The sequence below is a fragment of the Rana temporaria genome, chromosome 6 (assembly GCF_905171775.1).
Source record: "Rana temporaria chromosome 6, aRanTem1.1, whole genome shotgun sequence".
NCBI classification, from domain to species: domain Eukaryota; kingdom Metazoa; phylum Chordata; class Amphibia; order Anura; family Ranidae; genus Rana; species Rana temporaria.
Window position 1 is genome coordinate 162,864,429 of NC_053494.1, and position 16,662 is coordinate 162,881,090.

A 16,662-nucleotide genomic window follows, 5' to 3' on the forward strand; every position below is an offset into this window, starting at 1 on the left:
CGTGGCTCCCAAAGAAAATTGGTGTAAAGTGATTAAAAAATGCGCAACCCAAAAAACATGTTGAATGAAGGTAAGTGACTGATCTAACAAATATCTAAAAATACCATAATAAAAACACAAAATAAATGATATATGTGCAAGAGTGAAATGTCACATTGCTATGAGCATAATATGGTGATAGTCCAGAGAAAAGGGGAAAAGAAAAATGTGTAGTGATCAATGTCCAAATACAAAGGCAAAAACAAAATGCCAAAAGTGAAAATTGTTGCTAAGAAGATGATGTCATATCAAACAGAGCATCACTGGTACGTTGATAGATGTCATACAATGCTATCCTTATAACGATAAGTGAATGGCCGCTTACCTGATCGATGGTGATATTAAGCTCCCAGCTGGACCAACCTGCTCTTGGAAGAATCCTTTCATTATTCCACACACGGATCGATCATGGATTCCAAAGCTAGACACTGTGGAGATGGTTCCAAAGCCGCTGCGGATGGTTCCAGGGTCCCTCGGACACAGGGATAAATGGTGTGTTTTCCTTAGTTGAATGCTGCTGTACATGGAGTAGCGGTTTCCATAGACCCCCAAATCAATTGACCTCCGTAAACAACAGTCGGTTACCACAGGGAAGGAAGAAGAAAGGAATCTCTCATGGTGTAGTATTCCCGTAAAAAGTTATTTATTGCAGGCTTCGTTACATATCCAAGAGATTAAAAAGACTTGATTCAAACTTAGCCGCAGTTCACACCAGCTGGCTAAAAACGTGATGACATCAAGAACTTAAAGCTCCACCCTAGTGTCCCCGAATAAGGATTCTACTGGGAACGGAGGCTCATCACGTTTTTAGCCAGCTGGTGTGAACCGCGGCTTAATTTGAATCAAGTCTTTTTAATCGCTTGGATATGTAACTTCTACACTTGTTCACTTCCCACAAATAGAGCTTTCTTTTGGTGGTATTTATTTAGCTCCCCGTAATCCACACAGGGCCGTAAAGAGTGGTCCTTCTTTTCCACGAAAAAGATTCCTGCCCCTGCCAGAGAAGTAGATGGTTGGATGAACCGTCCACATATTCTTTTAGTACCTCCAACTTCTGCTCAGATAGTGGGAAGATTCATCCAAAGGGGATCTTAGCCTCCGGAAGCAATTCAATTGGACAGTCGTATGAGTGGTGAGGCGAAAGAGCCTCGGCCCCCCATTTGCTAAACACATCCATCCAGAAACTCATGATATGGCTCAGGTACTATTGAGCGTATCTCTGAATCAGATTCAATGCACAGCAGAGGGCAAGAGACCTTGGGAGGTATGGGCAGGCAGTGTTCTTGACAATAGGAAGACTGAAACATGATATTTACGGAGCCCCAATCAATTTGTGGATTGTAGGCCTCTAGCCAGGCTAGGCCCAAGATGACTGGAAACAGAGGGGATGCAATTGCAGACTCAGCAGTTCCTTATGGTCTGTAGAAGTGATCACAGGTAGTGGAGGGGTTTCCTGGGTCACCAGACCAGACTTGATATGGGACCCGTCTGCCAGAAATATGGAGAGTCCTTGGGCCCTGGTTCGGAGTGGGATGAGTTGTTGATTTACAAAGTTCAGGTCAATAAAACAACTACATGCCCCAGAGTCAATTATTGCAGTAACTGGCACAGGTCTTACTGGAAGCTGAAATGAGATGGGAAGAGACAGGTCCGTAGTGTTGGCAGAGGACGCTGGATAACTGGATGTAGAGATAGATAGACATCTACGGAACTTTGCTGGACATAGTGGCCGGCCCCCCCACAGTACAGGCAAAGGTTGTTCTGTCACCCGCAGATAATGAGGGTCTCATTAATTCAAGTTCAGGCTCAGGGATATTTGGTGTCTGTTTAACTGGTATAGGATTGACTGAGACAGGACTGGTGAAAGCGCGGTGAGCGGACACTCGGGATAACATCCAGGTTGGACGGATCTTCTGGGTAGCTTTCTCTGTCTTCCGAAGGCGTCGGTCTATCTGGTCAGAGTAATAAAAGTCTCCAGTGAGTTTGGTATACCGACCCAGGCCAGTTCATCCTTTAAGCTTTTAAATAGGCCAAGGCAAAACTGGTGCTGCAGGGCTGCGTTATTCCACTGGGTATCTGCGCTCCAGCGTCTGCAGTCTGTAACATAGTCTTCAACCGCTCTGCGGCCTTGCTGGAGTGCATGGAGGGCAGCCTCTGCAGTAGAAGTCCGTTGTGGGTCATCGTATAACAGTGACATGGCATTGAAGAAGGATGACAAAGAGTCCAGCATAACATGGCGTTCTTCAAGCAAGCGATGGGCCCAGGTCTGAGGTTCACCCTGCAGTAGAGAAATGATGAACCCCACAATGGTGGTTTCCAGGAAAAACGTCAGAGGTTGTAATGAAAAATACAATTCACATGTGTTGCGGAATGATCGAAACGTATTTCGGTCCCCAGAAAATCTCTCCGGAATGGGGACCCTTGGCTCTGGAGGTAGCATCCTTACAGTGGTTGCCGTAGTAACCTATGTTGGTGTCCTGCTAGTAGGAGTATTTGCAGTGGTAGCCAGTGATTACACTTGTCCCTCCAAACGCATATAACCGTCCTAGAGAGATTTCACCACTTGAGTGAGGGCTGAGAGGTGTTGGCAAATCTCATCTGTGGAGGAGGTCCCTCTTGCAGGCTCAGGCATGGCTGTTTGATACTGACACGTACCTTGGAGGTGAGCGTGACATGCAGAGGGAGACCTCTCATACAGCCCTGGCTCCAGAGTCACTGGAGTTGAGACAGTGACCATAGGAGCACAGTGAGGTATTAGTGCCTGCAGAGTTTTCTTGCCTGGAGATGATGGCAGCTGACAGAGACAAGAACCCGCCTAGGTGCTGTGGATGCAGGTCAGCAGATGCAGGTGCCCTGAGGATGCAGGTCAGCAGATGCAGGTGCCCTGAGGATACAGGTCAGCGGATGCAGGTGCGCTGAGGGGCAGCGGATGTAGATGCACACAGATGCAAGACAGCAGGCAGGAGCAAGGTCAGACTAGCCAGGTAATACACAGTGGATTGGTCAGGCAGAAGCGGCAGGCAAAGAATGGTCTGGGTTAGTAACGGAGGATCAGGCAGACAAGTAAACAGAGCAAGGTCAAGGAAGCCAAGGGTCATGACTCGGGATGAGCTCGATGTTCGGATCGAACATAAGTTCGAACATCGGGTGTTCACCCGTTTGCCGAACAGCGAACATTATGGGGCGTTCGCGGAAATGCCATAGTGCAGTTGCTACTACACTTCTGGTGGTGTACACAGTACATTTGTAGCGGCCTGCTACTTTCTAGCCGGCGCTGCTTTAAATTTAGAGGGTAGTCTGAGAGTTAGTTGACTCAGACTGTATGATTTTTCACAAAATATGGGCCTCTGTTCCAGCCATGACTGTACTGTAAGTGACCACTATTGTTATCTGGGGTGTCGTTATCACTCCAGGCCAAGGGTGGCAGCAGTCAGGTCAAGGTGTTTTGGGTGTTTCCCTTCAGCAGCCAATCAGAGGGAGTTGATCGTCCCGCTGTGCATGCTGGGGAGGAGTACTTAAGGGACAGACGTCATTAGTCCGGGGTCATCATCGATCCTGGGTCTGTCGTCCCACCACCCCCTATGTGTGGCCCTTCTGGCCGGGGTGCGTGTTCTAGTGTTCCTGGCTCCGGGACCACGTTTGGTCTGGGGTTGTGATCTACTAAGTAGGCCTGGTAGTCAGACTGGGTCTATGTTTGCAGAGTGGTCCTGTGCTGTCCGTCCTGAGGGAGGAAGCCACTCGATGAAGAACCTGTCTTGGAGAGCACCGAGCAAGAGGCTGGTATCTCAGGAGAGGCCTAGAACGTCATCGAAGGACCCACTATTACTGAGAGGCTGAGTGATGGTCGCCTGTCAGTTCTGAGTTCACAAGAATTTATTTAAGGGAGATCCAGGTGCTTAATCCTGTGCTGAGAGGATTCTGGACCGAATATATCTCCATCTTTGGGAAGGTCTGTGGCAGAGACTTTACCAAGTTTCCGTGTGACATCCTGGCTGCTAGGTTAGTGAGAGAGGCCTATCCATGTGCACAATACCCACTCTGGCTAGAGTGGCGACGAAAGCTATGTTGCTGGAAGCAGGAGTGTTTCTGAACAAAGTTATACACCTGAATAGGGATGAGCCGAACACCCCCCCTTTCAGGGCCGTCTTAATAGCATAATGGGCCCCTGGGCAAAGTAATGCTCTGGGGCCCCTACAATGGAGACAGTGCAGGTAAACAGACATCAAGTAGGTAGGTGGCAGACAAGCGCAGCTTCCCCTTTTGGGTGGAGATCTGCACTAACAACATGAACAATCATTCTGTACAGCAAATACTACATACATAAAGTGACAAAGCTGCTAGATTGATGCCCCCCAGCACTCTGAACCCTCTACACTCCAGATATCCCCCCAGCACTCTGAACCCTCTACACTCCAGATATCCCCCCAGTACTCTGACCCCTCTACTCCCCAGATATCCCCCCAGCACTCTGACCCCTCTACACCCCAGATATCCCCCCCAGCACTCTGACCCCTCTACTCCCCAGATACCCCCCCAGCACTCTGACCCCTCTACACCCCAGATATCCCCCCAGCACTCTGACCCCTCTACACCCCACATATCCCCCCAGCACTCTGACACCTCTACTCCCCAAAAATCCCCCCAGCACTCTGACCCCTCTACGCCCCAGATATCCCCCCGGCACTCTGACCCCTCTACTCCCCAGATATCCACCCAGTACTCTGACCCCTCTACTCCCCAGATATCCCACCAGCACTCTGACCCCTCTACACCGCAGATATCCCCCCCAGCACTCTGACCCCTCTACTCCCCAGCACTCTGACCCCTCTACACCCCAGATATCCCCCCAGCACTCTGACCCCTCTACACCCCACATATCCCCCCAGTACTCTTACCCCTCTACTCCCCAGATATCCCCCCAGCACTCTGACCCCTCTATACCCCAGATATCCCCCCCAGCACTCTGACCCCTCTACTCCCCAGATATCCCCCCAGCACTCTGACCCCTCTACACCCCAGATATCCCCCCAGCACTCTGACCCCTCTACACCCCACATATCCCCCCAGCACTCTGACACCTCTACTCCCCAAAAATCCCCCCAGCACTCTGACCCCTCTACGCCCCAGATATCCCCCTGGCACTCTGACCCCCTCTACTCCCCAGATATCCCCCCAGCACACTGACCCCTCTACACCCCAGATATACCCCCAGCACTCTGACCCCTCTACGCCCCAGATATCCCCCGGCACTCTGACCCCTCTAAACCCCAGATATCCCCCCAGCACTCTGAGCCCTCTACTCCCCAGATATCCCCCCAGCACTCTGACCCCCTCTACTCCCCAGATATCCCCCCAGCACTCTTACCCCTCTACACCATAGATATCTATGCTTTGGGGAGAGTGCAGGGGCCCCCCATGCAGCTGGGGCCCCTGGGCAGTGCCCTGGTGTGCCCTCTCATTAAGACAGCCCTGCCCCCGTTCGGTTCGCACCAGAACCTTCGAACGGACCGATCGTTGGCGTGAACTTTAGAACCCCATTGAAGTCTATAGGGCTCGAATGTTCGAAATCAAAAGTGATAATTTTAAAGGCTAATGTACAAGTTATTGTCGTAAAACATGTATCAATGGAAAAAAAAGTTTTAAAAACTGACGTTTTTTCAGGAGCAGTGATTTTAATAAAGCTTAAAGTGAAAAAAATCCTTTAAATATCGTACCTGCTGGGTGTCTATCGTATGCCTGTGAGGTGGCACGTGTTTAGAACTGTCCCTGCACAAAATGACATTACTATAGGAAAAAACGTCATTTAAAACTGTTTGTGGCTTTAATGCGATGTCTGGTCCCTGCAATATGGATGAAAATCATTGAGAAAAATAGCATGGGTTCCCCCCCCCCCTCCCCCAGGTCATTACCGGCCCCTTTGGCCCTATATACTTTGAACAGCAGTATACAGGCGGTGCAAACAAGACAGGGACTGTAGGTTTGTTGTTAAGTCTGTTAGCAGATTGGCCTCTACAAACTCTGCAGTGTCTAAATAATACCTAAAATTGCGAGCAACTGAGCATGTGCAGAGAATGGTGAGACAGCGTATTACTGGATTTTACACAGTAGACACTTATTTTTAACGTTTTACATATCTATATATTTACATATCTATACATGCAAAATGGGGCCAGCCTGAAGTGATCCTGCGCTAGGGTTGCCACCTTTTCTTCAAGCCAAACCCCAACACTTTGGTGGCCTGGGACACCTTTGAGTGGCCCAAAGAGAATTGTAATGCAGTGCGCATAGCATGCCCCTAGCAATCAGTGGATGTGGCCAAATTGCTCTTGCTGACATCATCGCCCTGCTCCCCAGCGATGTCGAACCTGCCCCCAGACAGCCGCCTAAAGCTCCTGGACAGCAACAGATTTGTGTGTGACTGTCTTGGTTACTTGGGGAGCCACAGCCTGGTCTGAATAATGTTTCAGACAAATGACTCAAAACCCGGACTGTCTGTGTAAATCCTGGAAAGGTGGGAACCCTATCTAACTCTGGGCTTCAGCAAAATGGCAGCCTCCAGCAGGAAGAGACAAGAGCAATGCTGCAGACAATTTGCAGCACACACCAATTTTGGTAGCATAAGTATTAATGTGGAATGTATGATCCTTGCTAAAGAACATTTGTTTTTATCAAGTTGTTATGGCTAAAGTTTCCCGCTTTAATAGTTTGTTATGTAACAAATTTTAAATATTAAATATAACTATTTTAAATAAGGTCATTCTTTTTGAAACACACCATATTATCTAATATATGTATATGTATGTGTATTGTACATGTAACGTGTATATGTAGTAACCACATAAATGTATATGTATATGTATTAACCACCTAAAGTTAGCAGAATGCATTGAGAGGGATTTAATAAGACTGGAGCAGCTGTGCACAGCAGCCAACCAGCTTCCAGCTTTTATTTTCAAAGTTTTAACTGAACAAGCAGAAGATAAAAGTGGATTGGTTGCTTTGCGCAGCTGCTGCAGATTCTGATTATTTGTAGTATTATGTATATCATTGTTAATATTTGAATTCATGACTTTCCAGTAAATTTTCAACAATGTTTCCTATCAGTATACAGCTGGGAATGGAGAAGTCCTTGTAGTATAATGGTGACAATGTATGAGGAAATGGAAGCCTCAGGATTCATGTGACAGTAAGGTCACTCACACACTTCTTCCCACAAGTCCTCCCTGCCTCAGCCAGTAGAAGCGCAGTGTGCGCGGCCCGGAGTCTCAATAAAGCTGTTACAAAGTGACCTTGAGTGGGTTCTCCTCCCTCCATCCGGGTTCTCTTTATAAAGAGCGTGACGCGCTTGCGTGGTGTTCTCCGTTCAGTACGACCTCTGGTGCCGGTAAGAGCAGTGAGACGAGTAGGCCCTGGAACTCGGTTAATCCGCCCTCATCCTTCCTCCCGGAGCTCCCTCTGGTATCCCCGGTGTAGGCTAGCGGTAGAGCCTCCTTCAGTCTCCGGGCGGCGGGTGATATTAGCCGGGTGTTGTGTGTATTTCTGTGTCAGTCATTCTCTCCGTTCTTTCTCCGCAGAGGGGCTGAGCCGTGATCCGACACCTGCTAAAGGACACCCACACACCTCCCTCCATCATGTATGCCTGTGCGAAGTTCGTCTCTACCCCTTCTCTGGTGAGTAGCCGCCTCTGGGCCTAGTCCGCTGCGCCCGGCCTGTGTAGGTCAAAGTCAATGTCTTCCCGCACACGGGCCGCGCAGCCTCCTTCCGGCCTCCTCCCTTCACTGAAGACCGGGGCCCGGCCATGGAGGATCCGCACACTCCCTGCCCGTGTCAGCGGCCTGCAGCCGGCCTGTGTGACCTTAGAGGAGGCCAAGGACATGGCAGTGCAGGATCCGCTCTGCGGGGTGAAGGGCTGGGCCGTGATTGGATGTGGTGGCGCGGTGTGCATTCTACACCTTCCCTCCTTAAACTCTTTATATTGATTTGTGATTTTTCATCTCTGAAGGCCGATCTGTTGGCTGACTCCTCTTGACATTGAGCATTGCGGGGCGCTGTCTGCATTGGATTTGCATTGTGATGCCTGTTCAGCATTGGGGGTCAGGACACTTGTCTGCATGCAGTTTGCATTATAATGCCTTGCAGCACTGGGGTCACTGGTTTAAATCCCAGTCATGGAGTGTGCCTTATACTGCATTGCAGCACTGTAATCCTTGGTTTTAATCTGTCAGGACACTTGTTTACATTATAATGCCCTTCAGCACTGGTGACTCCCAGTCAGGACACCTGTCTGCATGGTGATTTCAATATAGGGCCTTGCAGCACAAAGTCATTGGTTTAAATTTCCAAAATTACACTTGTCTGCATAGTTTGTATTATAATGCCCTTCAGCACTGGTGTCCTCAGTTTAGATCCCAGCCAGGACACTGGTCTGCATTGAGTTTGCATTTTAGTTCCTTGCTGCACCAAGGTCCATGTGTTAAATCCCAGTCTGGACACTTGTCTGCATAAAGATTGCTTTTTGTTTCCTCCTGCACTCCAATGATGTGCTGCAAGGTTAACTGGCTCCTGTCCTAGTAGAGTGTGTGATGGGGACTTGATTGTAAGCTTGACAGAAGTGAATGGACAGTATGTAAATTGTTAGTGTTATCTATGCTAGTGATGAGTAAAATTGCTTTTTTTTTTTTTGTCTGTAGATCCGGGCTGGGTCCAAGGCTCTGTACAGACCGCTTTCTGCATCAGTTCTGTCCCGGCCAGAGGTCCGAACTGGAGAGGTAAGTGGAGTCGTGTGTTTTTTGTTTTTTTTGTAACTTCTTGGTAGTCAGGTGTTCTAAAAGAACAGATTAGGTGTCTTATAAATCAGTGGCCATCAACCCTGTCCTCCGGGCCCACTAACAGGCCAGGTTTGCAAGATAACTGAAATGCATCACAGGTGATATCATGTGCTGCTCTGTGATTGCAGTTGTCTAGTCTGCATCTCCCCAAGATAATGCATAAAACCTGGCTTGTTGGTGAGCCATGAGGACAGGGTTGACCATCACTGCTATAGATCACCTTGCTTGATGTCTGAACTGTCACACCTGAGTATAACCTCTGCAGAATGACATGTAGAAATTCTGCTGACCTCTGAAGCTTCAGTAACTGTCAGACTTCAGTGCTAGCAGTCCACAGCGCTGCCTTCAGTTATACAGGCGGCTTAACTTTGAAGGGCATTCTGTTGCAGGTCATTGGGTTAATTCAAGGACATTACTTCAGCCTCTTATGATAAACCAAACCCTGATCTGCAGATGTTTGAGAAGTGACTGATAGAAGCTACATGTACTTATGCCAATGGAATAATTTAATTTTATGTTTTTATTTTTAGGGAAACGCACTCCTCAGTGGGACACAAAATCCATGCATGCAGCTGGTACTAAGGGGATTTCAGACCAGTGCAGTCAGCAGGGACATTGATACTGCTGCTAAATTCATTGGTGCTGGTGCTGCCACAGTCGGTGTGGCTGGCTCTGGTGCTGGTATTGGAACAGTTTTTGGAAGTCTCATTATTGGTTATGCAAGGCAAGTTAATTTTACTGCAGTATAAGTTTTAGCATGTTAATTTGCTGTCAGTGGACTTGTATAGAGGCATTTCAGCGTGCCCCCACACACAAATAGAGCTTGCTTCTGCAGTTTATTTTTAGCACTATAAACAAAAATAGAGTGACAATTTAAGAAACTTTTTTACTTTTTGCTATAATACCCCCAAAAAAGATATAAACCTTTTTTTTTTTTCTCAATTTAGGCCAATACGTATTCTAAATATTATTGGTAAAAAATCGCAATAAGCGTTTAACGATTTGTTTGCGCAAAATCTATAGCATTTACAAAATAGGGGATGGTGTTATGGCATTTTTTTTTTACTACTAATGGTGGCGATCAGCTTTTTTATTTTCCATGACTGCGACATTATGGCGGACACATGGGACAATTTTGACACATTTTTGGGACCATTGTCATTTTCACAGCAAAAATGCATTCATTACTGTGAAAATGACAATTGCAGTTAGGAGTTAACCACTAGGGGGCGCTGTAGGAGTTAACCACTAAAGGGTGCTGTAGGGGTTAATTGACCTTATGTGTTTCTAACTGTAGGGGGTGGGGCTGGACATGTGACATCATTGATCGCCTTTCCCTATATCGGGGAACAGACGATCAGTGACATTGCCACTGTGAAAAACGGGGAAGATGTGTTTACACACTCCTCTCCCTGTTCAGATCCTATGACTGATCGTGGGACACCGTACAGGTACGTGCCAATGTAAATGTGCAGGAGGTGGTCCTTAAAGGGGTGTTCCAGCCTTTTTTTAAGTGTTTATTAAAAGCCAGCAGCTACAATTTTGTAGCTGCTGACTTTTAATAAAGACACTTAACCTGCTCCACGGTTCCAGCGACGCGCAGGCCGGGGCTCCGCTCCTCGCCCTCCCTCGCCGGCCAGCGTCTTCATTCCTAGTGTGGGCACCCGGCAGTGGCAGCTTTCGGCTTCACGGCCGGGCACCCACTGCGCATGCGTGAGCGGCGCCGTCCGATTGCACAGGCGCTCGTCTACAGGGAGGGGCTGCAATAAGGCGATTAAGCTAATCGCCTTACCAGCCCCTCGGCGGAAGGAGGAAGTGGGCCAGGAAGTCCCACTCCTCCTGACCCCCCCAAAAAAATGACATGCCAAATGTGGCATGTAAGGGGGAAGGAGTGGATTAAGCGGAAGTTCCTTTTGTTTTTTTGTTTTTTGTTTTTTTTAGGTGGAACTCCGCTTTAAGTGGTTAAGGCTTACCTGTAGCTACCCTGGATATCTCCTGAACTGTGCAGGAGATATCCCCCTGTTTGCATGTGGCGATGTCATTGGCACATGTGCACTTAAGCAATGGCACGTCGTGCGGTTACCTGCGGCTCCCATATGGGAGTGACATCGTCGTGGCTCCTGACAGTCACAGCGCCGGAGCTACAAAGTCGGCCAAGAGATGTCGGCCGCCAGAGGTGCCTAAGAGGACTTCAATCTGAGGCAATACATAATGAGCTAGTTTGCTATGCATACTGTCTCATTATGCCTTTGTCTTGCAGGGTTTTTTATTTTTTGGGTTTACAACCACTTTAAGCCTGCCCTGTATGTTTTGAAGGGTAATAAAGGGCTGGTTCTTGCAAAATGACTGTGGCCATGACAACAGCACATAACTTGAGCAACTGTTTCTTTCTATGGTGAATACAATTGCTGGTATTGGACTGTCTTAACAGTTTAAATTGCCACTTTACCTTTTGGGTATAACAAGTCTTGAGTATTTAAATCCCAGGTATATATGTAGAAGTTGGCTTTAAAAGTTTTGCTACCAAGCATCCTGAGAATATTTATATGAACTTTATGTGAAGGATAAGTTCACCTTTACAACGTAGATCACTGGTGCCATGCAGGTCTCCTGCAGACTGAGTGTAATCTGTTTGCCTGCACCTCGTACATCAGGCAGGCCGTTTCACACTGATGGGAAGACTCTCACTACCAGTGCTCAACAGTGTCATGGTAGTTCATTGAAATCTACAAGCTGACCGCTGCAAAGAATGGTGGTACTTGTAGTTTATTCATTCACCAAACTCTTGAGTGACAAGGCTGTGTGGGCAGAGCTCTGCACTCTTTTCAAAAAGTAACAGCTTGTACTGGAAACTTTCCCTGTACTGCTGTCACAAGGCGAGGGGAACATGTAGCTTTTTCCAAAAGGTGAATTTATCCTTTAACCCGGTGTCCATACCAAGCAACACCTCAATGGTAATTCAAAAAAAGAAAAGTTGTACTACACTAGGTAGCGACATGGCGGACTTTAAAGGGCAATCACAGGGACATTTTTCGTCATAAAAATAGAGTTTAATTACAAAATTATACATATACAAATACATTTCATATCAATAAAATGTTATCCAAAAAAGAACATGGATACATATTTGAGCAATAGAACGTCTCGCCGACGCGTTTCGCCTTACGGCTTCTTCTGGACGAGTTGTATGATTTTATAACAAGGAGGTATTGCTACTTGCATGTGTCTGAAAGAAAATTATACACTTATAACATACAGATAACATAAAGACATAATCCAATAAAATATTGAGGGCCAGCATGCAACAAAACCAAATATAGTACCAATTGAGTTGGTGGTCATCCGCATCCATCACAAATCATTGGAGTAGTACCAAAAATGAGTACGTGAGCTGTTAAGACAAAGAAAAATAGCCAGAAACAGAAAAGCAATATATACCTCAATGTATATATAACTCTATATAGGTGTGGACACTATGCGCACATGTGCGTGCATATTATTATGTTTGAGCAAACAAAGGAAAACCTACCCAGGTAGAAGGAGGAAAGAAAGATCTCCTGATGGTATAGGGAGCCACAATGGTAGTAGGTTCTGAGAGAAAAAAGAGCAAGTAAATATATCTGTGCATATACTGGGACAGGATGAAGGTATATAGATAGCAACCAAAAGGTTGTTAAATATCAAATGTCAAAGATGGCTAATTTACCTCAAAATTAGTGTAAAAAAAGGCAACAACCGGGACCAGCAAGGCAGAAGACAGGTGGGAAGAACCTGGAGGGAAAATAGATTCCGTCGCTAGGTAGCCACACTGCACTGTCCACAATAAAGGGCAGACCTGGGTAGGTTTTCCTTTGTTTGCTCAAACATAATAATATGCACGCACATGTGCGCATAGTGTCCACACCTATATAGAGTTATATATACATTGAGGTATATATTGCTTTTCTGTTTCTGGTTATTTTTCTTTGTCTTAACAGCTCACGTACTCATTTTTGGTACTACTCCAATGATTTGTGATGGATGCGGATGACCACCAACTCAATTGGTACTATATTTGGTTTTGTTGCATGCTGGCCCTCAATATTTTATTGGATTATGTCTTTATGTTATCTGTATGTTATAAGTGTATAATTTTCTTTCAGACACATGCAAGTAGCAATACCTCGTTATAAAATCATACAACTCGTCCAGAAGAAGCCGTAAGGCGAAACGCGTCGGCAAGACGTTCTATTGCTCAAATATGTATCTATGTTGTTTTTTGGATAACATTTTATTGATATGAAATTTATTTGTATATGTATAATTTTGTAATTAAACTCTATTTTTATGACGAAAAATGTCCCTGTGATTGCCCTTTAAAGTCCGCCATGTCGCTACCTAGTGTAGTACAACTTTTCTTTTTTTGAATTACTATTTCGGATGTGGGCCAATGTGAGTGCCTTAATGTTATTCCCCTTTCCCAATTTTTTTGACCTCAATGGTAACTTCTACCTCATGTCCACTACTGTTCTCTAAATACATGGCAGATGGCTGGGAAAAATCAATGCACTAGAATATGGAGGGATTTTTTATTTTTTCTTCCATAAAGGTTTCTCGTGAGTGACACCCTGACCAGATCATCTTGTGCACATTCCATGTCCCCACTTATTTTTGCAAGCTGTATATCTGAAGGTGCATACTGCAAGGCTTTGGCCATTATCTATTTCCCACTGTTTAGGATTCACTTGTTGGAGGAATGTTCTGTTTTACTGCCTGTGTCCACCATTGCTTGGGTCACCATAGTGGAATAACTAGCTTGCCCTTTCTAAAACATGTCTGTTTTAAAAGTTTTTATTTTTTTATTTTTTTGGATGCATTAAGGTGATAACACCTTGCATTGTCTGGCCCCCCATTTTTTACTTGAGCCCTGAATTTCAGTGGGAGCAATCCCACGTCACTGTCTCCACTGCTTCTTGGCTCTTCACTGGATTGATGGCAGCACAGCCATTGGCTGTCCTACACTCGGCAGCTATGGACACAAACTGTACAACCAAGGGAGCTTCCCAGAGGGGGTTATTTATTGTGTGGAGGATTGGGATGTGTGAACTTTATTATTTAAAGTGTGTGTGAACCTTTAGTGTCACTTTAACTAATTTCTTGGCTTTAAAGAATGTTTCAGGATTTTAGGCAGTTCTGAAGCAAGTGGCACATTTTGCAAATATAAACTGTCAATCTATAAGGCAGTTGGGAAGGGGTATCAAGCACAAATACAGTGTAGCATGTAAAGTGTAACTTAAGAAAATAAAGCACTCAAAGATAAAATTAAGCATGAGCCGGGTAGCCTCTGGGACAGATCAGACGCACAACCAGGATGCCTTGCCTCTAGCAAGGTAGTGGATTGGAAGCAGAACTGCTGTCACTGAAAACCTGAAGTGATGGCTGGATCACAGAGCCTAGGGTATGAAGCCACCTTGTGTAGTAGGAAAATGCTGGAATGCATTTCAAAACCACGCTGCTGCTTCAGCCTGTACATTCTAGTTCCCGCATTTGATCCTTGCACTTTAAGCCCAAGTACTTTTACATTTTTCAGAATGCATGTAGCACAATCGGATTGCAGATGCAGACACTCCCTCCAGCTTTCTTGCCTGTGTCTCCATATGGGCTGTCGGTTTTAAAGATGGGAGAAAGTGTACATGGAACTATAAGGGTGCCCATCAGCACCCTTGTAGTTCATTGAGAACTAAAAGCCTTCTGCTGCAGTGACAGGTGCAACTTGGTTTATTCAGATTTCTGTGAATCAATGATGTGACTGGGCGGAGCCCCACACAATCATGCTGATTTAAGGCCTCGGGAGAGGAACCTCCTGTGGGCTGTCCCAGCAGTAGGGGGTCCTGCATAGTAAGATGGTATGCTGCTAAAGGTAACATCCTTAAGGGACCTATGGTGAAAGTGCACACAAGCCCAATTTTATGAAATCCACTTAACATTTTCAGTTTGAGGACTTGTTCAGATTAATACTGATATATCGGTAAGGTGTTTTTGTGACGTCCCATGTGAGCTTTAGCAACAGTCCTCCGTGCTGAAATGGCAGGCTATTCTGAACAGGCAAAGCTGGGTGGTACCAGTGTTTGCCATCTTCCTGCCCCAGGGAAACTGGCAGGCCTGGTCTCTTCTCTTCAGGAAGTGCTGGATCTTTGCCAAGGCAGAATGGACTCTGGCATGGAGGGGGGGGGGGGGGTGGGGAAGGTGCATAAGTCAGCTTCGGTCAATTTTGCTTAAGATCATTGGTTGTCATGTCAGATAACTGGCATTTGCAGGAGAAGATGGTCTATTTCCTGCAGTACAGGCTTCTGACAAGTTGCCAATTTGGAATGGTCTTTGCTTTAAATTTCTGGAGGAGTGTGCATCTGCCTTGTTCACTGCTAGAGCCCTCGGTCTAATCCCTGTTTGGGTTCCCTGTCATTTTTTTAGTTTAATCTACCCTCCCATGTAGTAGTTTTTAGCAGCTGTCAACCTGTCCTTGGCCTGAATCAACAGTGATGGGTACCTTTCTGGAGTGTCAAGTCCACAATGTAAGACTGTGGTATACAGTATAAAACCTGCTTTGAATCTACAGCTGGTCATTAATGTTATCAACGCCTATTAGGCTTTTTGGAAGGTGTAAAAGTCCATTATTGCACTTAAAAGATGTAGGATATTTCGGGCGTCATAATGGGCTATTATAATATGTGCAAACATGCTACTTTAACAGTACTGCATCTCAATATATTTTCCAAAGGTTTGTTTTAATAACTTTTTTTTTTTTTTTTGTTCCCTTAGAAATCCTTCCTTGAAGCAGCAGTTGTTCTCATATGCCATCTTGGGATTTGCTCTGTCTGAAGCTATGGGTCTGTTTTGTTTGATGGTTGCTTTCCTGATCTTATTCGCCATGTAAATGAGCCTGGGAATGTCAACATTCACGTGAACAGCTGTAAACTTTATTTTACTGTGGCTCCCAAGAAATGTTGTGTTGTCAAGGAAAATGTACCATATTTCCAAAGTCCTTTCATTAAAAATGGTAAAACTTAGATACAGAAGTTTGTACTGTTTTTGTGACTTCAGTCATTGTACAGTCCTGTACACTGAATACAATGTTGTAATCTAGAAATATAAATAACTGAAGATCCTCCCCTGGGTATTCAAACACTAATTTTAAAATGTATTCTGCCACTTTGCAAAAAATGCATTAAAATATCCAGATGGTTAAATATTCTGTGCTGAGGATAAACCTGTCTTCCTTTCTGTAGTCATATTTTGCTAATCGGATTGCAGATATAGCCTGCTACAGACACCAAATTGTGTTCAAAGATGACATGCAAGGTGCCTACTCACTGGGAACAGGAAACCTATTGCAGTAAATAAAAGGAATGCCTCTTACAGAACTGGTCAGTTTGGGTGTCTGCCATACAGGGAAGAGAATACACATTGTTTGGAACTGAAACTCAGCCAGGGTCCTTCCCTGCAACCCCCTAGCTGTGGATAGATGAAACTAGGATGTGCAAGGTCTTGACAAGCAGTCAAGTGTCACAGCTAGGATCTTGCCTCCTTGGTGCCACATTTCCTGGTTCCAAAGCTGCTCAGGTGGAGGTAGAGTGGGTGGGGCACACTGGTTTTTCAGACATGCCTCCTAATTGAGGGCATGGGTGTTGGAAGAAATTTAATAATGGCCTGTGGCACCAGTAAAATGCAAGTCTGGAGTAGAATGTCTTGTTTCCCTACTACCTGGTTATGTAATCTTGCTGTTCCATTTTTACCCTCAGTTCTTTGGAACCTGTTT

The 16,662-nt window shown here is 45.7% G+C and overlaps 1 protein-coding gene across 1 annotated transcript; it reads left to right on the top strand.

The window, feature by feature from the left end:
* The first annotated feature begins 7,381 nt into the window (after positions 1 to 7,381).
* ATP5MC3 (ATP synthase membrane subunit c locus 3) lies at positions 7,382 to 15,919 on the top strand. The gene is made up of 5 exons (XM_040357701.1): positions 7,382 to 7,423; positions 7,614 to 7,709; positions 8,730 to 8,807; positions 9,398 to 9,591; positions 15,666 to 15,919. Exons 2-5 carry the CDS (start codon positions 7,671 to 7,673, stop codon positions 15,778 to 15,780), a joined length of 426 nt encoding a protein of 141 aa, XP_040213635.1. The 5' UTR covers positions 7,382 to 7,423; positions 7,614 to 7,670; the 3' UTR covers positions 15,781 to 15,919.
* The last annotated feature ends 743 nt before the right edge of the window (positions 15,920 to 16,662 follow it).